Source organism: Anomaloglossus baeobatrachus, chromosome 5 (assembly GCF_048569485.1).
Source record: "Anomaloglossus baeobatrachus isolate aAnoBae1 chromosome 5, aAnoBae1.hap1, whole genome shotgun sequence".
NCBI classification, from domain to species: domain Eukaryota; kingdom Metazoa; phylum Chordata; class Amphibia; order Anura; family Aromobatidae; genus Anomaloglossus; species Anomaloglossus baeobatrachus.
This window is the reverse complement of record NC_134357.1, coordinates 44,457,675-44,477,148: the sequence shown is the minus strand read 5'-3', so window position 1 is coordinate 44,477,148 and position 19,474 is coordinate 44,457,675. Positions and strand designations below refer to the sequence as shown.

General features: G+C 54.7%; 1 protein-coding gene across 3 annotated transcripts in view; it reads right to left on the bottom strand.

The window, feature by feature from the left end:
• Positions 1-19,474, bottom strand: part of MKI67 (marker of proliferation Ki-67) — a 290,198-nt gene that overhangs the window by 161,149 nt on the left and 109,575 nt on the right. For all 3 annotated transcript variants that reach the window (XM_075348448.1, XM_075348449.1, XM_075348450.1), the window contains exon 9: positions 103-2,800. In XM_075348448.1, coding sequence (XP_075204563.1) covers positions 103-2,800 — 2,698 coding nt within the window. The remainder of the gene's footprint in view (positions 1-102; positions 2,801-19,474) is intronic.

The window sequence follows — 19,474 nt, the reverse complement described above, 5'->3', positions numbered from 1 at the left end:
AAAAAAATAAGCCAATAAAGAAAGTACATTTCCAAATGTAATCTGACGCACAACTACAAAACTTAAGTGCTTGTTATGTCCATTAAATGTATACAGACTTACCAAGCAGGTTGGCTTCTGTGGCACCACTTCTCCTCTTGGAACGAATAAGTTCAAATGCGTCAAGTTTGCGACTTCTTCGAGGAGTTTTCTTCACGGATAGTGATTTACGAGATATCTTTGGGGTCAGTGAAGCTGGCAGCTCTTGTGGTGGTGTATCTATACGTGAAACAGAGAATCGGCCCTTCACATATGGAGTGGCCGGGGACAGCGTCTTGGCCACTGGGGACCGCCTGGCCGAGGTAGGCGTCTTGGCCACTGGGGACCGCCTGGCCGAGGTAGGCGTCTTGGCCACTGGGGACCGCCTGGCCGAGGTAGGCGTCTTGGCCACTGGGGACCGCCTGGCCGAGGTAGGCGTCTTGGCCACTGGGGACCGCCTGGCCGAGGTAGGCGTCTTGGCCACTGGGGACCGCCTGGCCGAGGTAGGCGTCTTGGCCACTGGGGACCGCCTGGCCGAGGTAGGCGTCTTGGCCACTGGGGACCGCCTGGCCGAGGTAGGCGTCTTGGCCACTGGGGACCGCCTGGCCGAGGTAGGCGTCTTGGCCACTGGGGACCTCCTGGCCGAGGTAGGCGTCTTGGCCACTGGGGACCTCCTGGCCGAGGTAGGCGTCTTGGCCACTGGGGACCTCCTGGCCGAAGTAGGCGTCTTTGCCACTGGGGACCTCCTGGCCGAAGTAGGCGTCTTGGCCACTGGGGACCTCCTGGCCGAAGTAGGCGTCTTGGCCACTGGGGACCTCCTGGCCGAAGTAGGCGTCTTGGCCACTGGGGACCTCCTGGCCGAAGTTGGCGTCTTGGCCACTGGGGACCTCCTGGCCGAAGTAGGCGTCTTGGCCACTGGGGACCTCCTGGCCGAAGTAGGCGTCTTGGCCACTGGGGACCTCCTGGCCGAAGTAGGCGTCTTGGCCACTGGGGACCTCCTGGCCGAAGTAGGCGTCTTGGCCACTGGGGACCTCCTGGCCGAAGTAGGCGTCTTGGCCACTGGGGACCTCCTGGCTGGGCTAGGCGTCTTGGCCACTGGGGACCTCCTGGCTGGGCTAGGCGTCTTGGCCACTGGGGACCTCCTGGCTGGGCTAGGCGTCTTGGCCACTAGCGAACGCCTGGCCGAAGTGGGCGCCTTGGCCACTGGGGACCTCCGTATTGAAGAAGGTGTCTTGGCCACTGGGGACCGCCTGGCCGAGGTAGGTGTCTTGGCAACTGGGGTCCTCCTGGCCGAAGTAGGCGTCTTGGCCACTGGGGACCTCCTGACTGGGCTAGGCGTCTTGGCCACTAGCGAACGCCTGGCCGAAGTGGGCGTCTTGCCCACTGGGGACCGCCGGGCTGAAGTAGGCGTCTTGGCCACTAGGGACCGCCGGGCTGAAGTAGGCGTCTTGGCCCCTAGGGACCGCGTGGCTGGACTAGGCATCTTGCCCACTGGAGACCGCGTGGCTGGACTAGGCGTCTTGCCCACTGGAGACCGCGTGGCTGGACTAGGCGTCTTGCCCACTGGAGACCGCGTGGCTGGACTAGGCGTCTTGCCCACTGGAGACCGCGTGGCTGGACTAGGCGTCTTGCCCACTGGAGACCGCGTGGCTGGACTAGGCGTCCTGGCCACTGGGGACCTCGTGGCTGGACTAGGCGTCCTGGCCACTGGGGACCTCGTGGCTGGACTAGGCGTCCTGGCCACTGGGGACCTCGTGGCTGGACTAGGCGTCCTGGCCACTGGGGACCTCGTGGCTGGACTAGGCGTCCTGGCCACTGGGGACCTCGTGGCTGGACTAGGCGTCCTGGCCACTGGGGACCTCGTGGCTGGACTAGGCGTCCTGGCCACTGGGGACCTCGTGGCTGGACTAGGCGTCCTGGCCACTGGGGACCTCGTGGCTGGACTAGGCGTCCTGGCCACTGGGGACCTCGTGGCTGGACTAGGCGTCCTGGCCACTGGGGACCTCGTGGCTGGACTAGGCGTCTTTGCCACTGGGGACTTCGTGGCTAGGCTAGGCGTCTTGGCCACTGGGGACTTCGTGGCTGGGCTAGGCGACCAGGCCACAGGGGACCTCCTGGCTGGACTAGGCGTCTTGGCCACTGAGGACCTCCTGGCTGGACTAGACGTCTTGGCCACTGAGGACCTCCTGGCTGGACTAGGTGTCTTGGCCACTGGTGACCTCCTGGCTGGACTAGGTGTCTTGGCCACTGGGGACCTCGTGGCTGGACTAGGCGACCTGGCCACAGGGGACCTCCTGGCCGGACTAGGTGTCTTGGCCACTGGTGAGCTCATAGCTGGACTAGGCGACCTGGCCACTGGGGACCTCCTGGCTGGAGTAGGTGACCTGGCCACTGGGGACCTTTTGGACGGTGTATTTACTGGTGTAGTGGAAATAGGTGTAAGAGATAAACCATCTTGACTTCGGGACAGAGACCTGCCAGGTGACCTTGCAGACGGAGATTTTTTAAGCGGTGTTAACTTGGCAGAGAATGGAGTTTTCACTGTAGACTTCTTAGCTGGAGAATTTCTTACAGGCGTTATTGCAGCAGAGGCCTGAGACGCAGCAGATGAGGTCTTGGAGACTGATCTTTTAGCTGGTGATAAACTTTTAGATTGCTTGGCTGGTGAGCCTTGCACTCTCGCACGTTTTGTCAAAGCTGGAGAAGATTTTGCAGGTGAACTTCTTGTTGGACTTGACAGAGATGCACTGGGTGACTTTCCAATAGACTGTTCAAAAACCTCCTAATACAAGAAATGAAGATGGGGCGGTGGGGGGGGGACAAAAAGAAAGGAAAAAAAAAAAGTTTAATCTTGACTGTATTTTGGATTGCAACATGTCCAAAATTAGGGAACAAGAGTGATTATTTTTCCCTTCTAAGAACCCGCAAGTCCTTTATCTGGTATTACTGCTCACTCATGAATGCGCTTACCCCCCCCCCCCCCTCACATCATGGCAATATTTCGGGGTTTTTTATTACCCTCCCTTCTTCCAAGAGCCACAACTTATTTTTCCATTAATATAGGTGCATGAGGGCTTGGTTTCTGCGGGACAAGTTGTACTTTTGAATGACACCATTCATTTTACCATATAGTGTACTGAATAAGGGTACATTCACATGACCGATCCATTTGTCCTGGTCAGTTCCTGTTTTTTTTGCGGACCCACGGACAGGACCATCTTTTCAATGTCTTTTGTGTAGGATCGGATGGCACATGGAAGAACTTCCGTGTGCATCCGATCCTACAAAAAAAGAAGGGAATTTTGTTTACTTACCGTAAATTCCTTTTCTTCTAGCTCCAATTGGGAGACCCAGACAATTGGGTGTATAGCTATGCCTCCGGAGGCCACACAAAGTATTACACTAAAAGTGTAAAGCCCCTCCCCTTCAGCCTATACACCCCCCGTGCTGCTACGGGCTCATCAGTTTTGGTGCAAAAGCCAGAAGGAGGAAAAAAATTATAAACTGGTTTAAAGTAAATTCAATCCGAAGGAATATCGGAGAACTGAAACCATTTAACATGAACAACATGTGTATACAAAAACAGGGGCGGGTGCTGGGTCTCCCAATTGGAGCTAGAAGAAAAGGAATTTACGGTAAGTAAATAAAATTCCCTTCTTCTTTGTCGCTCCTAATTGGGAGACCCAGACAATTGGGACGTCCAAAAGCAGTCCCTGGGTGGGTAAATAATACCTCATAATAGAGCCGTAACGGCTCAGTCCTACAGGTGGGCAACTGCCGCCTGAAGGACTCGCCTACCTAGGCTGGCATCTGCCGAAGCATAGGTATGCACCTGATAGTGTTTCGTGAAAGTGTGCAGGCTCGACCAGGTAGCTGCCTGACACACCTGCTGAGCCGTAGCCTGGTGTCGCAAGGCCCAGGACGCACCCACGGCCCTGGTAGAATGGGCCTTCAGTCCTGAGGGAACCGGAAGCCCCGAGGAACGGTAAGCTTCGAGAATTGGTTCCTTGATCCACCGAGCCAGGGTTGATTTGGAAGCTTGTGTCCCTTTACGCTGGCCAGCGACAAGGACAAAGAGTGCATCCGAGCGGCGCAGGGGCGCCGTACGAGAAATGTAGAGTCTGAGTGCTCTCACGAGATCTAACAAGTGCAAATCCTTTTCACATTGGTGAACTGGATGAGGACAAAACGAGGGTAAGGAGATGTCCTGATTGAGATGAAAAGGGGATACCACCTTAGGGAGGAATTCCGGAACCGGACGCAGAACCACCTTGTCCTGGTGAAACACCAGGAAAGGAGCTTTGCATGATAACGCTGCCAACACAGACACTCTCCGAAGTGAGGTGACTGCTACTAGAAAAACCACTTTCTGCGAAAGACGTGCGAGCGAAATATCCCTCATTGGCTCGAACGGTGGTTTCTGAAGAACCATCAGCACCCTGTTCAGATCCCAGGGTTCTAACGGACGCTTGTAAGGAGGGACGATGTGACAAACCCCTTGCAGGAACATGCGTACCTGTGGGAGTCTGGCCAGGCGCTTCTGAAAAAACACAGAGCGCAGAGACTTGTCCCTTAAGGGAGCCTAGCGACAAACCCTTTTCCAATCCGGATTGAAGAAAGGACAGAAAAGTGGGCAAGGCAAATGGCCAGGGAGAAAACCCCTGAGCAGAGCACCACGACAGGAATATTTTCCGCGTCCTGTGGTAGATCTTGGCGGACGTTGGTTTCCTAGCCTGTCTCATAGTGGCAATGACCTCTTGAGATAATCCTGAAGACGCTAGGATCCAGGACTCAATGGCCACACAGTCAGGTTGAGGGCCGCAGAATTCAGATGGAAAAACGGCCCTTGAGACAGCAAATCTGGTCAGTCTGGCAGTGCCCACGGTTGGCCGACCGTGAGATGCCACAGATCCGGGTACCACGACCTCCTCGGCCAGTCTGGAGCGACGAGGATGGCGCGGCGGCAGTCGGCCCTGATCTTGCGTAACACTCTGGGCAACAGTGCCAGAGGAGGAAACACATAAGGAAGCCGAAACTGCGACCAATCCTGAACTAAGGCGTCTGCCGCCAGAGCTCTGTGATCTTGAGATCGAGCCATGAATGTTGGGACCTTGTTGTTGTGCCGTGACGCCATTAGGTCGACGTCCGGCATCCCCCAGCGGCAACAGATCTCCTGAAACACGTCCGGGTGAAGGGACCATTCCCCTGCGTCCATGCCCTGGCGACTGAGAAAGTCTGCTTCCCAGTTTTCTACGCCCGGGATGTGAACTGCGGATATGGTGGATGCTGTGGCTTCCACCCACAGCAGAATCCTCCGGACTTCCTGGAAGGCTTGCCGACTGCGTGTCCCACCTTGGTGGTTGATGTAAGCCACCGCTGTGGAGTTGTCCGACTGAATTCGGATCTGCTTGCCTTCCAGCCACTGCTGGAACGCTTTTAGGGCAAGATACACTGCCCTGATCTCCAGAACATTGATCTGAAGTGAGGACTCTTCTGAGTCCACGTACCCGAGCCCTGTGGTGGAGAAAAACTGCTCCCCACCCTGACAGACTCGCGTCCGTCGTGACCACCGCCCAGGATGGGGGTAGGAAGGATTTCCCCTTCGATAATGAGGTGGGAAGAAGCCACCACCGAAGGGAAGCTTTGGTTGCCTGAGAGAGGGAGACGTCCCTGTCTAGGGACGTCGGCATCCTGTCCCACTTGCGTAGGATGTCCCATTGAAGTGGACGCAGGTGAAACTGCGCGAAAGGGACTGCTTCCATTGCTGCCACCATCTTCCCCAGGAAGTGCATGAGGCGCCTCAAGGGGTGCGACCGACCTTGAAGGAGAGATTGCACCCCTGTCTGTAGTGAACGCTGTTTGTCCAGCGGAAGCTTCACTATCGCTGGAAGAGTATGAAAACTCCATGCCAAGATATGTCAGCGATTGGACCGGTGTCAGATTTGACTTTGGAAAGAAGGGAATTTTGTTTACTTACCGTAAATTCCTTTTCTTCTAGCTCCAATTGGGAGACCCAGACAATTGGGTGTATAGCTACTGCCTCCGGAGGCCGCACAAAGTACTACACTTAAAAGTGTAAGGCCCCTCCCCTTCTGGCTATACACCCCCCCGTGGGAGCACGGGTCCCTCAGTTTTAGTGCAAAAGCAAGAAGGAGGAAAGCCAATAACTGCTTCAAAAACAAATTCAATCCGATAAACAATATCGGAGAACGTAACTTATCAACATGAACAACATGTGCACCCGAAAAACAAATACCCTAAGAAAAAACAGGGCGGGTGCTGGGTCTCCCAATTGGAGCTAGAAGAAAAGGAATTTACGGTAAGTAAACAAAATTCCCTTCTTTTTCGCTCCTAATTGGGAGACCCAGACAATTGGGACGTCCAAAAGCAGTCCCTGGGTGGGTAAAAGAATACCTCGTGATCGGGCTGTCAGGCAGCCCTTTCTTACAGGTGGACCACCGCCGCCTGCAGGACTTGTTTACCTAGGCTGGCATCCGCCGAAGCGTAGGTATGCACCTGATAATGCTTGGTAAAAGTGTGCAGACTCGACCAGGTAGCCGCCTGGCACACCTGCTGAGCCGTAGCCTGATGCCGTAATGCCCAGGACGCACCCACGGCTCTGGTAGAATGGGCCTTCAGTCCAGAAGGAGTCGGAAGCCCAGCAGAACGGTAGGCGTGAAGAATTGGTTCCTTGATCCACCGCGCAAGGGTGGATTTGGAAGCTTGCGACCCTTTATGCTGACCAGCGACCAGGATAAAGAGTGCATCCGAACGGCGCAGAGGCGCCGTGCGGGAAATGTAGATCCTGAGTGCTCTCACCAGGTCCAACAGATGCAAACCCTTTTCAAATTGGTGAACTGGATGCGGACACAAAGATGGTAAAGTGATATCCTGATTGAGATGAAAGGAAGATACCACCTTGGGAAGAAACTCTGGAATTGGACGCAGTACTACCTTGTCTTGGTGAAACACCAGGGAGGGAGATTTGCAAGATACCGCCGCCAGCTCTGACACTCTCCGAAGAGACGTGACCGCCACCAGAAAAGCCACTTTCTGTGAAAGCCGAGAAAAGGAAATCTCCTTCATAGGCTCGAAAGGTGGCTTCTGGAGAGCAATTAGAACCTTGTTCAGATCCCAGGGTTCCAATGGCCGCTTGTAAGGGGGAACGATATGACAAACCCCTTGCAGGAACGTGCGTACCTTAGGAAGTCGCGCCAGGCGCTTCTGAAAGAATACGGATAGCGCAGAGACTTGTCCTTTAAGGGAGCTAAGCGACAAACCTTTTTCCAACCCAGACTGCAGGAAGGAAAGAAAAATAGGCAATGCAAATGGCCAGGGAGAAACTCCCTGAGCGGAGCACCAAGATAAGAATATCTTCCACGTTCTGTGGTAGATCTTGGCGGAGGATGGTTTCCTAGCCTGTCTCATGGTGGCAACAACATCATGAGATAAACCTGAGGTCCCTAGGATCCAGGACTCAATGGCCACACAGTCAGGTTCAGGGCCGCAGAATTCAGATGGAAAAACGGCCCTTGAGACAGCAAGTCTGAACGGCCTGGTAGCGCCCACGGTTGTCCTACCGTAAGATGCCACAGATCCGGGTACCACGACCTCCTTGGCCAGTCTGGAGCGACGAGAATGGCGCAACGGCAGTCGGACCTGATTTTGCGGAGCACTCTGGGCAACAATGCCAGAGGTGGAAACACATAAGGTAGTCGGAACTGCGACCAATCCTGAACTAAGGCGTCTGCCGCCAGAGCTCGGTGATCGTGAGACCGTGCCATGAAAACCGGGACCTTGTTGTTGTGCCGTGACGCCATCAGGTCGACGTCCGGCATCCCCCAGCGGCGACAGATCTCCTGAAACACGTCCGGGTGAAGGGACCATTCCCCTGCGTCCATGCCCTGGCGACTGAGAAAGTCTGCTTCCCAGTTTTCCACGCCTGGGATGTGAACTGCGGATATGGTGGATGCTGTGTTTTCCACCCACGTCAGAATCCGCCGGACTTCTTGAAAGGCTTGCCGACTGCGTGTTCCCCCTTGGTGGTTGATGTACGCCACCGCTGTGGAATTGTCCGACTGAATCCGGATCTGCTTGCCCTCCAGCCACTGTTGGAAGGCTCGCAGAGCAAGATAGACTGCTCCGATTTCCAGAACATTGATCTGAAGGGTGGACTCTCTCTGAGTCCACGTACCCTGAGCCCTGTGGTGAAGAAACACTGCTCCCCACCCTGATAGGCTCGCATCTGTCGTGACCACCGCCCAGGATGGGGGTAGGAACGACTTTCCTTTTGACAATGAGGTGGGAAGAAGCCACCATCGGAGAGAGTCCTTGGCTGCCTGAGAGAGGGAGACATCCCTGTCGAGGGACGTCGACTTCCCGTCCCATTGGCGGAGAATGTCCCATTGTAGAGGGCGCAGATGAAACTGCGCGAAAGGGACTGCTTCCATTGCTGCCACCATCTTCCCTAGGAAATGCATGAGGCGCCTCAAGGAGTGGGACTGGTTCTGCAGGAGAGATTGCACCCCTGTCTGCAGAGAGCACTGCTTGTCCAGTGGAAGCTTCACTATCGCTGAGAGAGTATGAAACTCCATGCCAAGATATGTTAGTGATTGGGTCGGGGTTAAATTTGACTTTGAAAAGTTGATAATCCACCCGAAACTCTGGAGAGTCTTCAGTGCCACGTCCAGACCGTGTTGGCATGCCTCTTGAGAGGGTGCCTTTATAAGTAGATCGTCCAAATACGGGATCACGGAGTGACCCTGCGAGTGCAGGACAGCTACTACTGCTGCCATGACCTTGGTGAAGACCCGAGGGGCTGTTGCCAGCCCGAAAGGTAACGCTACGAACTGCAGGTGTTCGCTTTCTATAACGAAGCGTAGAAAACGCTGATGCTCTGGCGCAATCGGCACGTGAAGATAAGCATCTTTGATGTCTATTGATGCTAAGAAATCTCCTTGAGACATTGAGGCTATGACGGAGCGTAGAGATTCCATCCGGAACCTCCTGGTTTTTACGTGTTTGTTGAGCAACTTTAGATCCAGGACGGGCCGAAAGGATCCGTCCTTCTTTGGCACCACAAACAGATTGGAGTAAAAACCGTGACCTTGTTCCTGAAGAGGAACGGAAGTCACCACTCCTTCCGCCTTTAGAGCGGCCACCGCCTGCAGCAGAGCATCGGCTCGGTCGGGCGGTGGGGAAGTTCTGAAGAAACGAGTTGGAGGACGAGAGCTGAACTCTATCCTGTACCTGTGAGACAGAATGTCCTTCACCCAACGGTCTTTGACCTGTGACAGCCAAATGTCGCCAAAGCGGGAGAGCCTGCCACCGACCGAGGATGCGGAGAGAGGAGGCTGAAAGTAATGAGGAAGCCGTCTTGGTAACGGTTCTTCCTGCTGTCTTTTTTGGGCGTGACTGAGTCCGCCAAGAATCTGAGCCTCTCTGATCCTTTTGAGTCCTTTTGGACGAGGAGAATTGGGACCTGCCTGAGCCTCGAAAGGACCGAAAACCAGACTGACCCCTCCTTTGTTGGGGCTTGTTTTGTCTGTGTTGAGGTAAGGATGAGTCCTTACCCTTGGAGTGTTTAATGATTTCTTCCAAACGCTCCCCAAACAATCGGTCGCGAGAAAAAGGCAAACTGGTTAAGCACTTCTTGGAAGCAGAATCTGCCTTCCATTCTCTCAACCACAGGGCTCTGCGCAAAACCACGGAGTTGGCTGACGCCACCGCCGTACGGCTCGTAGAGTCCAGGACAGCATTAATCGCGTAAGACGCGAATGCAGACATTTGAGAGGTCAATGGTGCCACCTGCGGGGCAGATGTACGTGTGACCGAGTCGACTTGTATAAGCCCAGCTGAAATGGCTTGGAGTGCCCATACGGCTGCAAAAGCTGGCGCCAACGACGCTCCAATAGCTTCATAGATGGATTTCAGCCAGAGCTCCATCTGCCTGTCAGTGGCATCTTTAAGTGCCGCCCCATCTTCCACTGCAACTAAGGATCTAGCTGCAAGCCTGGAGATTGGAGGGTCCACCTTGGGACACTGGGTCCAACCCTTGACCACGTCAGGGGGAAAAGGATAGCGTGTATCTTTAAGCCGTTTAGAAAACCGCTTCTCAGGATAAGCGTGGTGTTTCTGGATTGCATCTCTAAAGTCAGAGTGGTCCAGAAAAGTGCTTAATTTACGCTTGGGATATCTGAAATGGAATTTCTCCTGCTGTGAAGCTGCCTCCTCCGCAGGAAGAGCTGGCGGGGAAATATCTAACATCCTATTGATGGACGCTATAAGATCATTCACTATGGCGTCACCATCCGGTGTATCCAGATTGAGAGCGGTCCCAGGATCAGAATCTTGATCAGTTACATCCGCCTCATCACCCATAGATTCGTCCCGCTGGGATCCTGACCAGTGAGACGAAGTTGAGGGCCCCTCATAACGAGCCCGCTTAGGTTGTCTGGGACTGTTGTCTGAGTCAGAATCGTCACCCTGGGGTGCATGTGACACCCCCGGAGCTTGGAAGTGTTCCAGCTGGGGGGGACCAGGGAGCAATGATGCCACAGTGTCCATGGTCTGAGTTACTGGTCTAGACTGCAATGTTTCAAGAATCTTTGACATGGTCATAGACAATCTGTCAGCAAAAGCTGCAAACTCCGTTCCTGTCACCTGGACAGCATTCACAGGTGGTACACTCTGGGTCACGTCCAGCAGAGGCCCCGGCTGTGCAAGTTGCACATGGGCCGAGCACTGCACACAATGGGGGTCAGTGGAACCTGCCGGTAGAGCAGCCCCACATGCGGTACAGGCAGCATATAATGTCTGTGCCTTGGCACCCTTGCGTTTTGCGGACGACATGCTGTTGCCTCCTTGTAATCTAGGAGGGTATATAGCCGAGAATCACCAGCGACCGTACAGTACAAAGTATTTGCAAACACAAAATACTCAGTATACAAACGGCACAAGTGGGGGTGAGCCCTTGAGGGCTGCTTACCGCCCGCTGAACAGCGGGTATGAGGCCGTAGAATCCCGTGTCTGGGTCTCCCCGTCTCCCCTCTGCAGCTCAGCGTGCAGGCAGGAATGGCTGCCGGCGTTCAGTGAAGAGGGGCGGACCGTGGGCGTGCCACAAACAAAGTGCGGGAAACTGCGTCCTACTGTGCCTGGTGTGAGGGCTGGAGTATGTAAAAAAGACTCCAGCCCTCAGCGCTGATGCTCTGTACAGCGTCCCGCCCTCCTCCTGACTGGCAGGTGCGGAGGCGGGAACGAACGAACTAGGCCGCAAAAGCCGGGGACTGTAGTAATAAGCGCGGCCGTGATATATGCACGGTCAGCGCGGAAGTCCCCGGCGCACCACAAGTCCCAGCCGCGTCGCAGTCCCAGCGGCCGGCGCGACCGTTCTCCCTGAGTCTACCCACTCAGCTAAGCTGAAGTGAGGAAATGGCACAAGCGCAGCAGCGCTGTTGTCCCCGGCGCACTAACACACCCAGCAATGCTGCGGTGTGCGCGCGTATGCACGGGGACACAGAGTACCTTGACGGAGCAGGGCCATGTCCCTGACGATACTCAGCTCCATATCCAGCGGCTTCTCCAGGGGCTGTGGATGGAGCACGGTCTCAGTGCCTGGAGACCGGTAAAATCCCACTTCGCCCAGAGCCCTAATGGGGATGGGGAAGGAATCAGCATGTGGGCTCCAGCCTCCGTACCCGCAATGGGTACCTCAACCTTAACAAGCACCACCGACAGAAAGTGGGGTGAGAAGGGAGCATGCTGGGGGCCCTGTATGGGCCCTCTTTTCTTCCATCCGACATAGTCAGCAGCTGCTGCTGACTAAATAGTGGAGCTATGCGTGCGTGTCTGACCTTCGCACAAAGCAAAAACTGAGGGACCCGTGCTCCCACGGGGGGGTGTATAGCCAGAAGGGGAGGGGCCTTACACTTTTAAGTGTAGTACTTTGTGCGGCCTCCGGAGGCAGTAGCTATACACCCAATTGTCTGGGTCTCCCAATTAGGAGCGAAAAAGAAATTGATGATCCACCCGAAACTCTGGAGAATCTCCAGAGTAACGTTGAGGCTGTGTTGGCATGCCTCTTGAGAGGGTGCCTTGACCAGCAGATCGTCTAAGTAAGGTATCACTGAGTGACCCTGAGAGTGGAGGACCGCAACTACTGTAGCCATGACCTTGGTGAAAACCCTTCGGGCTGTCGACAGGCCGAACGGCAGTGCCGCGAACTGAAGGTGTTCGTCTCCTATGGCGAAGCGCAAGAAGCGCTGATGCAGTGATTTAGGCCGCCATGCGTCGGAGTTCCTCTGATCCTTCTGAGGCCTTTTGGACGAGGAGAATTGGGACCTGCCCGCACCCCGAAAGGACCGAAACCTCGACTGTCCCCTCCTCTGTTGGGGTGTTTTTGGTTTGACCTGGGGTAAGGATGTTTCCTTTCCCTTGGATTGTTTGATGATTTCATCCAATCTCTCACCAAACAAACGGTCGCCAGAAAATGGCAATCCAGTTAAGCACTTTTTGGAAGCCGAATCTGCCTTCCATTCCCGCAGCCACAAGGCCCTGCGTATTGCCACCGAATTGGCGGCTGCAACCGCCGTACGGCTCGCAGAGTCCAGGACAGCATTAATAGCGTAGGACGCGAATGCCGACGTTTGAGAGGTTATGGACGCCACCTGCGGCGCAGACGTACGTGTGAGTGCGTCAATTTGCGCCTGACCAGCTGAAATAGCTTGGAGTGCCCATACGGCTGCGAATACTGGAGCAAAAGACGCGCCGATAGCTTCATAGATGGATTTCAACCAGAGCTCCATCTGTCTGTCAGTGGCATCCTTGAGTGAAGCTCCATCTTCCACTGCAACTATGGATCTAGCCGCCAGTCTGGAGACAGGAGGATCCACCTTAGGACACTGAGCCCAGCCCTTGACCACGTCAGGGGGGAAAGGGTAACGTGTATCCTTAAGGCGCTTGGAAAAACGCTTATCTGGACAAGCTCGGTGTTTCTGGACTGCCTCTCTGAAGTCAGAGTGGTCCAGAAACATACTCTTTGTACGCTTGGGAAACCTGAAACGGAATTTCTCCTGCTGAGAAGCTGACTCCTCCACTGGAGGAGCTGAGGGAGAAATATCCAACATTTCATTGATGGACGCAATAAGATCATTCACTATGGCGTCCCCATCAGGAGTATCAAGGTTGAGAGCGGCTTCAGGATCAGAATCCTGATCAGCTACCTCCGCTTCATCATACAGAGAGTCCTCTCGCTGAGACCCTGAACATTGTGATGATGTCGAGGGTATTTCATAGCGAGCTCGCTTAATCGGTCTGGGGCTGCGGTCCGTGTCAGAGACCTCACCCTGGGATCCATGAGACACCCCGGGAGGACATTGCTGTTCCAACTGAGGGGGACCAGGGGGCAATGATTCCACAGTGCCCCTGGCTTGAGATGCCGGCCTGGACTGCAAGGCTTCTAATATCTTAGCCATAGTCTCAGAAAGTCTTTCAGTAAAAACTGCAAACTCCGTCCCTGTCACCTGGACAGTGTTAACAGGTGGTTCTCCCTGGGCCACCCTTAGCAGAGGCTCCGGCTGAGAAAGTGCCACAGGGGCCGAGCATTGCACACAATGAGGGTCAGTGGAACCTGCCGGCAGTATAGCCGTACATGCTGCACAGGCAGCATAGTAAGTCTGTGCTTTGGCACCCTTGCTATTTGTGGACGACATGCTGTTGTCTCCTCTGAGCAATACAGGAGGGTATATAGACAAAAATCAACAGTGCACCATACAGTGTAAAGTATAGTCTATAATCATATAATCTATAAGTACACTTCTGCACTAGTGGGGCCAGCACCACAGGTGCTGCTTACCGCCTGCGCAAAGCGGTTGTGTGGGCACCAGAAATCCTGCCTGGGTCTCCCTGAGCTTGTCTCTCCTCTCCAGCGTTAGAGCTGAGAGGAATGGCTGCCGGCGTCCTGAGGAGAGGAGGGAGCCGTGGGCGTGACCCAGAAAAGTGCGGGAACTGGTGCCCCACTGTGCAGAGTGAGGGGGGTGGAGTATGCAAAGCATGCTCCAGCCCTCAGTGCTGCCGTCCTGTACAGCGTCCCGCCCTTCCCCTGACTGGCAGGGCTGGGGGCGGGAAGAAAACGAGACTAGGCCGCAAAAGCCGGGGACTCGAGTTATAAGCGCGGCCGCCGTATAAGCGCGGTCGGCGCGGAAGTCCCCGGCGCACTAACAGTCCCAGCCGCGCCGCAGTGATAACCATGGCAGCGGCGGTCAGCGCGGCAGTCCCCCTACACGAACACACTCAGCGACGCTGAAGTGTGTAATGGCACAAACGCAGTCAGCGCTGCTGTCCCCGGTGCACTAGCACACCCAGCAATGCTGGAGTGTTGCTGTGCGCGGTCCCCACGGGGACACAGAGTACCTCAAAGTAGCAGGGCCATGTCCCTGAACGATACTCGGCTCCTATCCAGCAGGGTCCTCAGGAGCTGTGGATGGAGCACGGTCTCCTGTGCCTGGAGACCGATTAGGATCCCACTTCACCCAGAGCCCTAATTGAGGGATGGGGAAGGAAAGCAGCATGTGGGCTCCAGCCTCCGTACCCGCAATGGATACCTCAACCTTAACAACACCGCCGACAAGAGTGGGGTGAGAAGGGAGCATGCTGGGGGTCCTGTTATGGGCCCTCTTTTCTTCCATCCGACATAGTCAGCAGCTGCTGCTGACTAAGCTGTGGAGCTATGCGTGCATGTCTGACCTCCTTCGCACAAAGCATAAAAACTGATGAGCCCGTAGCAGCACGGGGGGTGTATAGGCTGAAGGGGAGGGGCTTTACACTTTTAGTGTAATACTTTGTGTGGCCTCCGGAGGCATAGCTATACACCCAATTGTCTGGGTCTCCCAATTAGGCGCGACAAAGAAGAAGGGAATTTTGTTACTTACCGTAAATTCCTTTTCTTCTAGCTCTTATTGGGAGACCCAGACGATTGGGGTATAGCTACTGCCCTCCGGAGGCCACACAAAGCACTACACTAAAAAGTGCAAGGCCCCTCCCCCTCTGGCTATACCCCCCGTGGTATCACGGGTTCTCCAGTTTTAGTGCCAAAGCAAGAAGGAGGAAGCCAATAACTGGTTTAAACAAATTAACTCCGAATAACGTCGGAGAACTGAAAAACCGTTCAACATGAACAACATGTGTACCCGCAAACAACCAAGAAATCCCGAAGGACAACAGGGCGGGTGCTGGGTCTCCCAATAAGAGCTAGAAGAAAAGGAATTTACGGTAAGTAACAAAATTCCCTTCTTCTTCAGCGCTCTATTGGGAGACCCAGACGATTGGGACGTCCAAAAGCTGTCCCTGGGTGGGTAAAGAGATACCTCATGTTAGAGCTGCAAAACAGCCCTCCCCTACGGGGATGTCACTGCCGCCTGCAGGACTCTTCTACCTAAGCTGGCATCCGCCGAAGCATAGGTATGCACCTGATAATGTTTGGTGAAAGTGTGCAGACTCGACCAGGTAGCTGCCTGGCACACCTGTTGAGCCGAAGCCTGGTGTCGTAGCGCCCAGGACGCACTCACGGCTCTGGTTGAATGGGCTTTCAGCCCTGAAAGAACCGGAAGCCCTGCAAAACGGTAGGCTTCCAGAATTGGTTCTTTGATCCATCGAGCCAGGGTGGCTTTAGAAGCCTGCAACCTCTTGCGCGTACCAGCGACAAGGGCATCGGAACGGCGTACGGGCGCCGTGCGGGAAATGTAGATTCTGAGTGCTCTCACCAGATCTAGCAAACGTAAATCATTCTCATACCGGTGAACCGGATGAGTGCAAAAGGACGGTAAGGAGATATCCTGATTAAGATGAAACGAGGATACTACCTTAGGGAGAAACTCCGGAATGATGCGCAGCACTACCTTGTCCTGGTGAAACACCAGGAAGGGAGCCTTGGATGACAGAGCTGCCAGCTCAGACACTCGCCGAAGCGATGTGATCGCAACGAGAAACGCCACCTTCTGTGACAGGCGAGAAAAGGAAACTTCCTTCAGAGGCTCGAAAGGCGGCTTCTGGAGAGCAACTAGAACCCTGTTCAGATCCCATGGATCCAACGGCCGCTTGTACGGGAGTACGATATGACAAACCCCCTGCGGGAACGTGCGCACCTTAGAAAGACGTGCTAGACGCTTCTGAAAAAACACGGATAGTGCTGAGACTTGCCCTTTGAGGGAGTCTAGCGACAAGCCCTTTTCTAACTCCTATTGTAGGAAGGAAAGAAAGATAGGCAATGCAAATGGCCAGGGAGACACTCCCTGAGTAGAGCACCAGATTAAGAAAATCTTCCACGTTCTGTGGTAGATCTTAGCAGACGTGGGCTTCCTAGCCTGTCTCATGGTGGCAACGACCCCTTGGGATAATCCTGAAGACGCTAGGATCCAGGACACACAAGCCACACAGTCAGGTTCAGGGCCGCAGAATTCCGATGGAGAAAACGGCCATTGAGACAGTAAGTCTGGTCGGTCTGGTAGTGACCCCGGTCGGCCGACCGTGAGATGCCACAGATCCGGGTACCACGATCTCCTCGGCCAGTCTGGTGCGACGAGTATGACGCGGCTGCAATCGGATCTGATTTTTGCGCAGTACTCTGGGCAAGAGTGCCAGAGGTGGAAACACATATGTGAGCCGGAACTGCGACCAATCTTGCACTAAGGCGTCTGCCGCCAGAGCTCTGTGATCGCGCGATCGTGCCATAAATGCCGGGACCTTGTTGGTGTGCCGAGACGCCATTAGGTCGACGTCCGGCCCCCCCCCCAGCGGCAACAGATTTCCTGAAACACGTCCGGGTGAAGGGACCATTCCCCCGCGTCCATGCCCTGGCGACTGAGGAAGTCTGCTTCCCAGTTTTCTACGCCCGGGATGTGAACTGCGGATATGGTGGATGCTGTGTCCTCCACCCACATGAGGATTCGCCGGACTTCCTGGAAGGCTGCTGACTGCGTGTCCCTCCTTGGTGGTTGATGTATGCCACTGCTGTGGAGATGTCCGACTGGATTCGGATCTGCTCCCTTCTAGCCACTTTTGGAAAGCTAATAGGGTAAGATACCCTGCCCCGATTTCCAGCACATCGAACTGAAGGGTGGACTCCTGCTGAGTCCACGTCCCCTGAGCCATGTGGCGGAGACAAACTGCTCCCCACCCTGACAGACTCGTATCTGTCGTGACCACTGCCCAGGATGGGGGCTATGGCAATGAGGTGGGAATAAGCCACTATTGCAGAGAGTCCTCGGCCGTCAGGGAAAGGGAGACTTCCCGTCCAGGGAGGTTGACTGCCCATCCCATTGGCGGAGAATGTCCCATTGCCGTTGGCGCAGATGAAACTGCGCAAAGAGAACTGCCTCGATGGCTGCCACCATCTTCCTTAGGAAGTGCATGAGGCGCCTTAAGGGGTGCGACTGGCCTTGAAGGAGAGACTGCACCTCTGTCCGCAGTGAACGCTGCTGGTTCAGCGGAAGCTTCACTATGGCTGATAGAGTATGAAACTCCATGCCGAGATACGTTAGTGATTGAGTCGGAGACAGATTTGACCTTGCCAAATTGATGATCCACTCGAAAGTCTGGAGAGTCTCCAGCGTAACATTCAGGCTGCGTTGGCATGCCTCGAGGGAGGTTGCTTTGACGAGTAGATCGTCCAAGTACGGAATCACCGGGTGTCCGTGAGAGTGCAAGACTGCTACCACTGCTGCCATGACCTTGGTGCCCACCCGTGGGGCTGTCGCCAGACTGAATGGCAGAGCTACGAACAGAAGATGTTCGTCTCCTATCACAAAACGTAGAAAACGTTGGTGCTCCGTAGCAATTGGCACGTGGAGATAGGCATCTTTGATGTCTGTTGAGGCAAGGAAGTCTCCTCGAGACATTGAGGCAATGACGGATCGGAGGGATCCCATCCGGAACCGCCTGGCGTTCGCATGCTCGTTGAGCAGTTTCAGAACCAGAACAGGACGGAAGGAACCGTCCATTTTTGGAGCCACAAAGAGATTGGAGTACAAACCCTCGCCCTCGTTCCTGAGGGGGGACAGGGATCACCACTCCTTCTGCTCTTAGAGCGTCCACCGCCTGCAGCAGGGCATCTGCTCGGTGGAGAGGTGGGGCCGTTCTGAAGAATGGAGTCGGAGGACGAGAACAGAACACTGTCCTGTGCACGTGAGCACAATGTCCGTCACCCACCGGTCAGTGACCTGTGGCAGCTAAATGTCGCCAAAGGCGGGGGAGTCTGCCATCAACCGCGGATGCGGAGAGAGAGAGAGAGAGCTGAGAGTCCTGAGGAGACCGCCTTGGTAGCGGTTCCTCCGACTGCCTTCCTTGGGCGAGATTGAGCCCGGCCGGAATCTGAGCCCGTCTGAGGTTTTGTAGCCCTTTTGCACGAGGACAATTGGGACCTGCCGGAGCTTGGGAAGGACCGAAACCTCGACTGTACTTTTAGGACAGTATTAACAGGGTAAGTCGCAGTGCAGACATTGCGGGGTTACGGACGCCTCTGCGGTACAGATGTCCCTGCTCAAGGTCAGCTGCGCAAGAACAGCAGAAAAGGTTAGGTTGCCAATACGGCTGTGGATGCCGGAGTAACCGACACGCCGATAGCCTCCTAGACAGATTTCAACCAGAGTCCATCTGTCTGTGAATGGCATCTTGAAGTGAAGCCCCATCTCCAGTGCAACTATGGCTCTATATGCAAGCCTGGAGATTGGAGAATCCACCTTTGGACCCTGGGTCCAGCGCTGACCACGTCAGGGGAAAAAAGGGATAACGTGTATCCTAAAAACGTTTGGAGAAGACGCTTATCTGGTAAGCGTGGTGTTCCTGGACTGCTTCTCTGAAGTCAGCGTGGCCAGAAAAATACTCAATATCTGCGTGAGACACTGAAAAGGAACTTCTCCTGTTCGTCTCCTATCTCCACTGGGGGAGCTGAGGGAGAAAGATCCAACCTTCCATTGATGGACGGTATAGGATCATTCCGTATGGCGTTACCACCCGGTGTATCCGGATTGAGAGCGATGTCAGTATCAAAGCCCTGAAGAGCTGCCTTTTGGTCAAGTAGATTGCCCATGGGTGCAAGTCTCTATATTATGACTACTCCGTCCCTGTCCATGGACAGGGTTGACAGGAGGTTTCTTTGGCCACAACTAGTAGAGCCCCGGCAGACGAAGTGCTAGAGACCCCGGCAGACGACGTGCTACAGGGGAGCATGCACACAATGGGACGGTGTCATGAACAGCATCCCATGTAGTAAAAACAGCACTGAAATCTGTGTTGCTTTTTTGCCGCTGCCGACTAGCTATCTAGAAGTATATAGCCAAGATTGGTGACCGTACATTGCAATGTATAGCATACAGGCATAAAGTACAAATGACCACTGCAGCACAAGCAATACAAGCAGCATAGAAGCCTGTGCCCTGGCACCCCTGCTCTTCTGCTGCTGTAT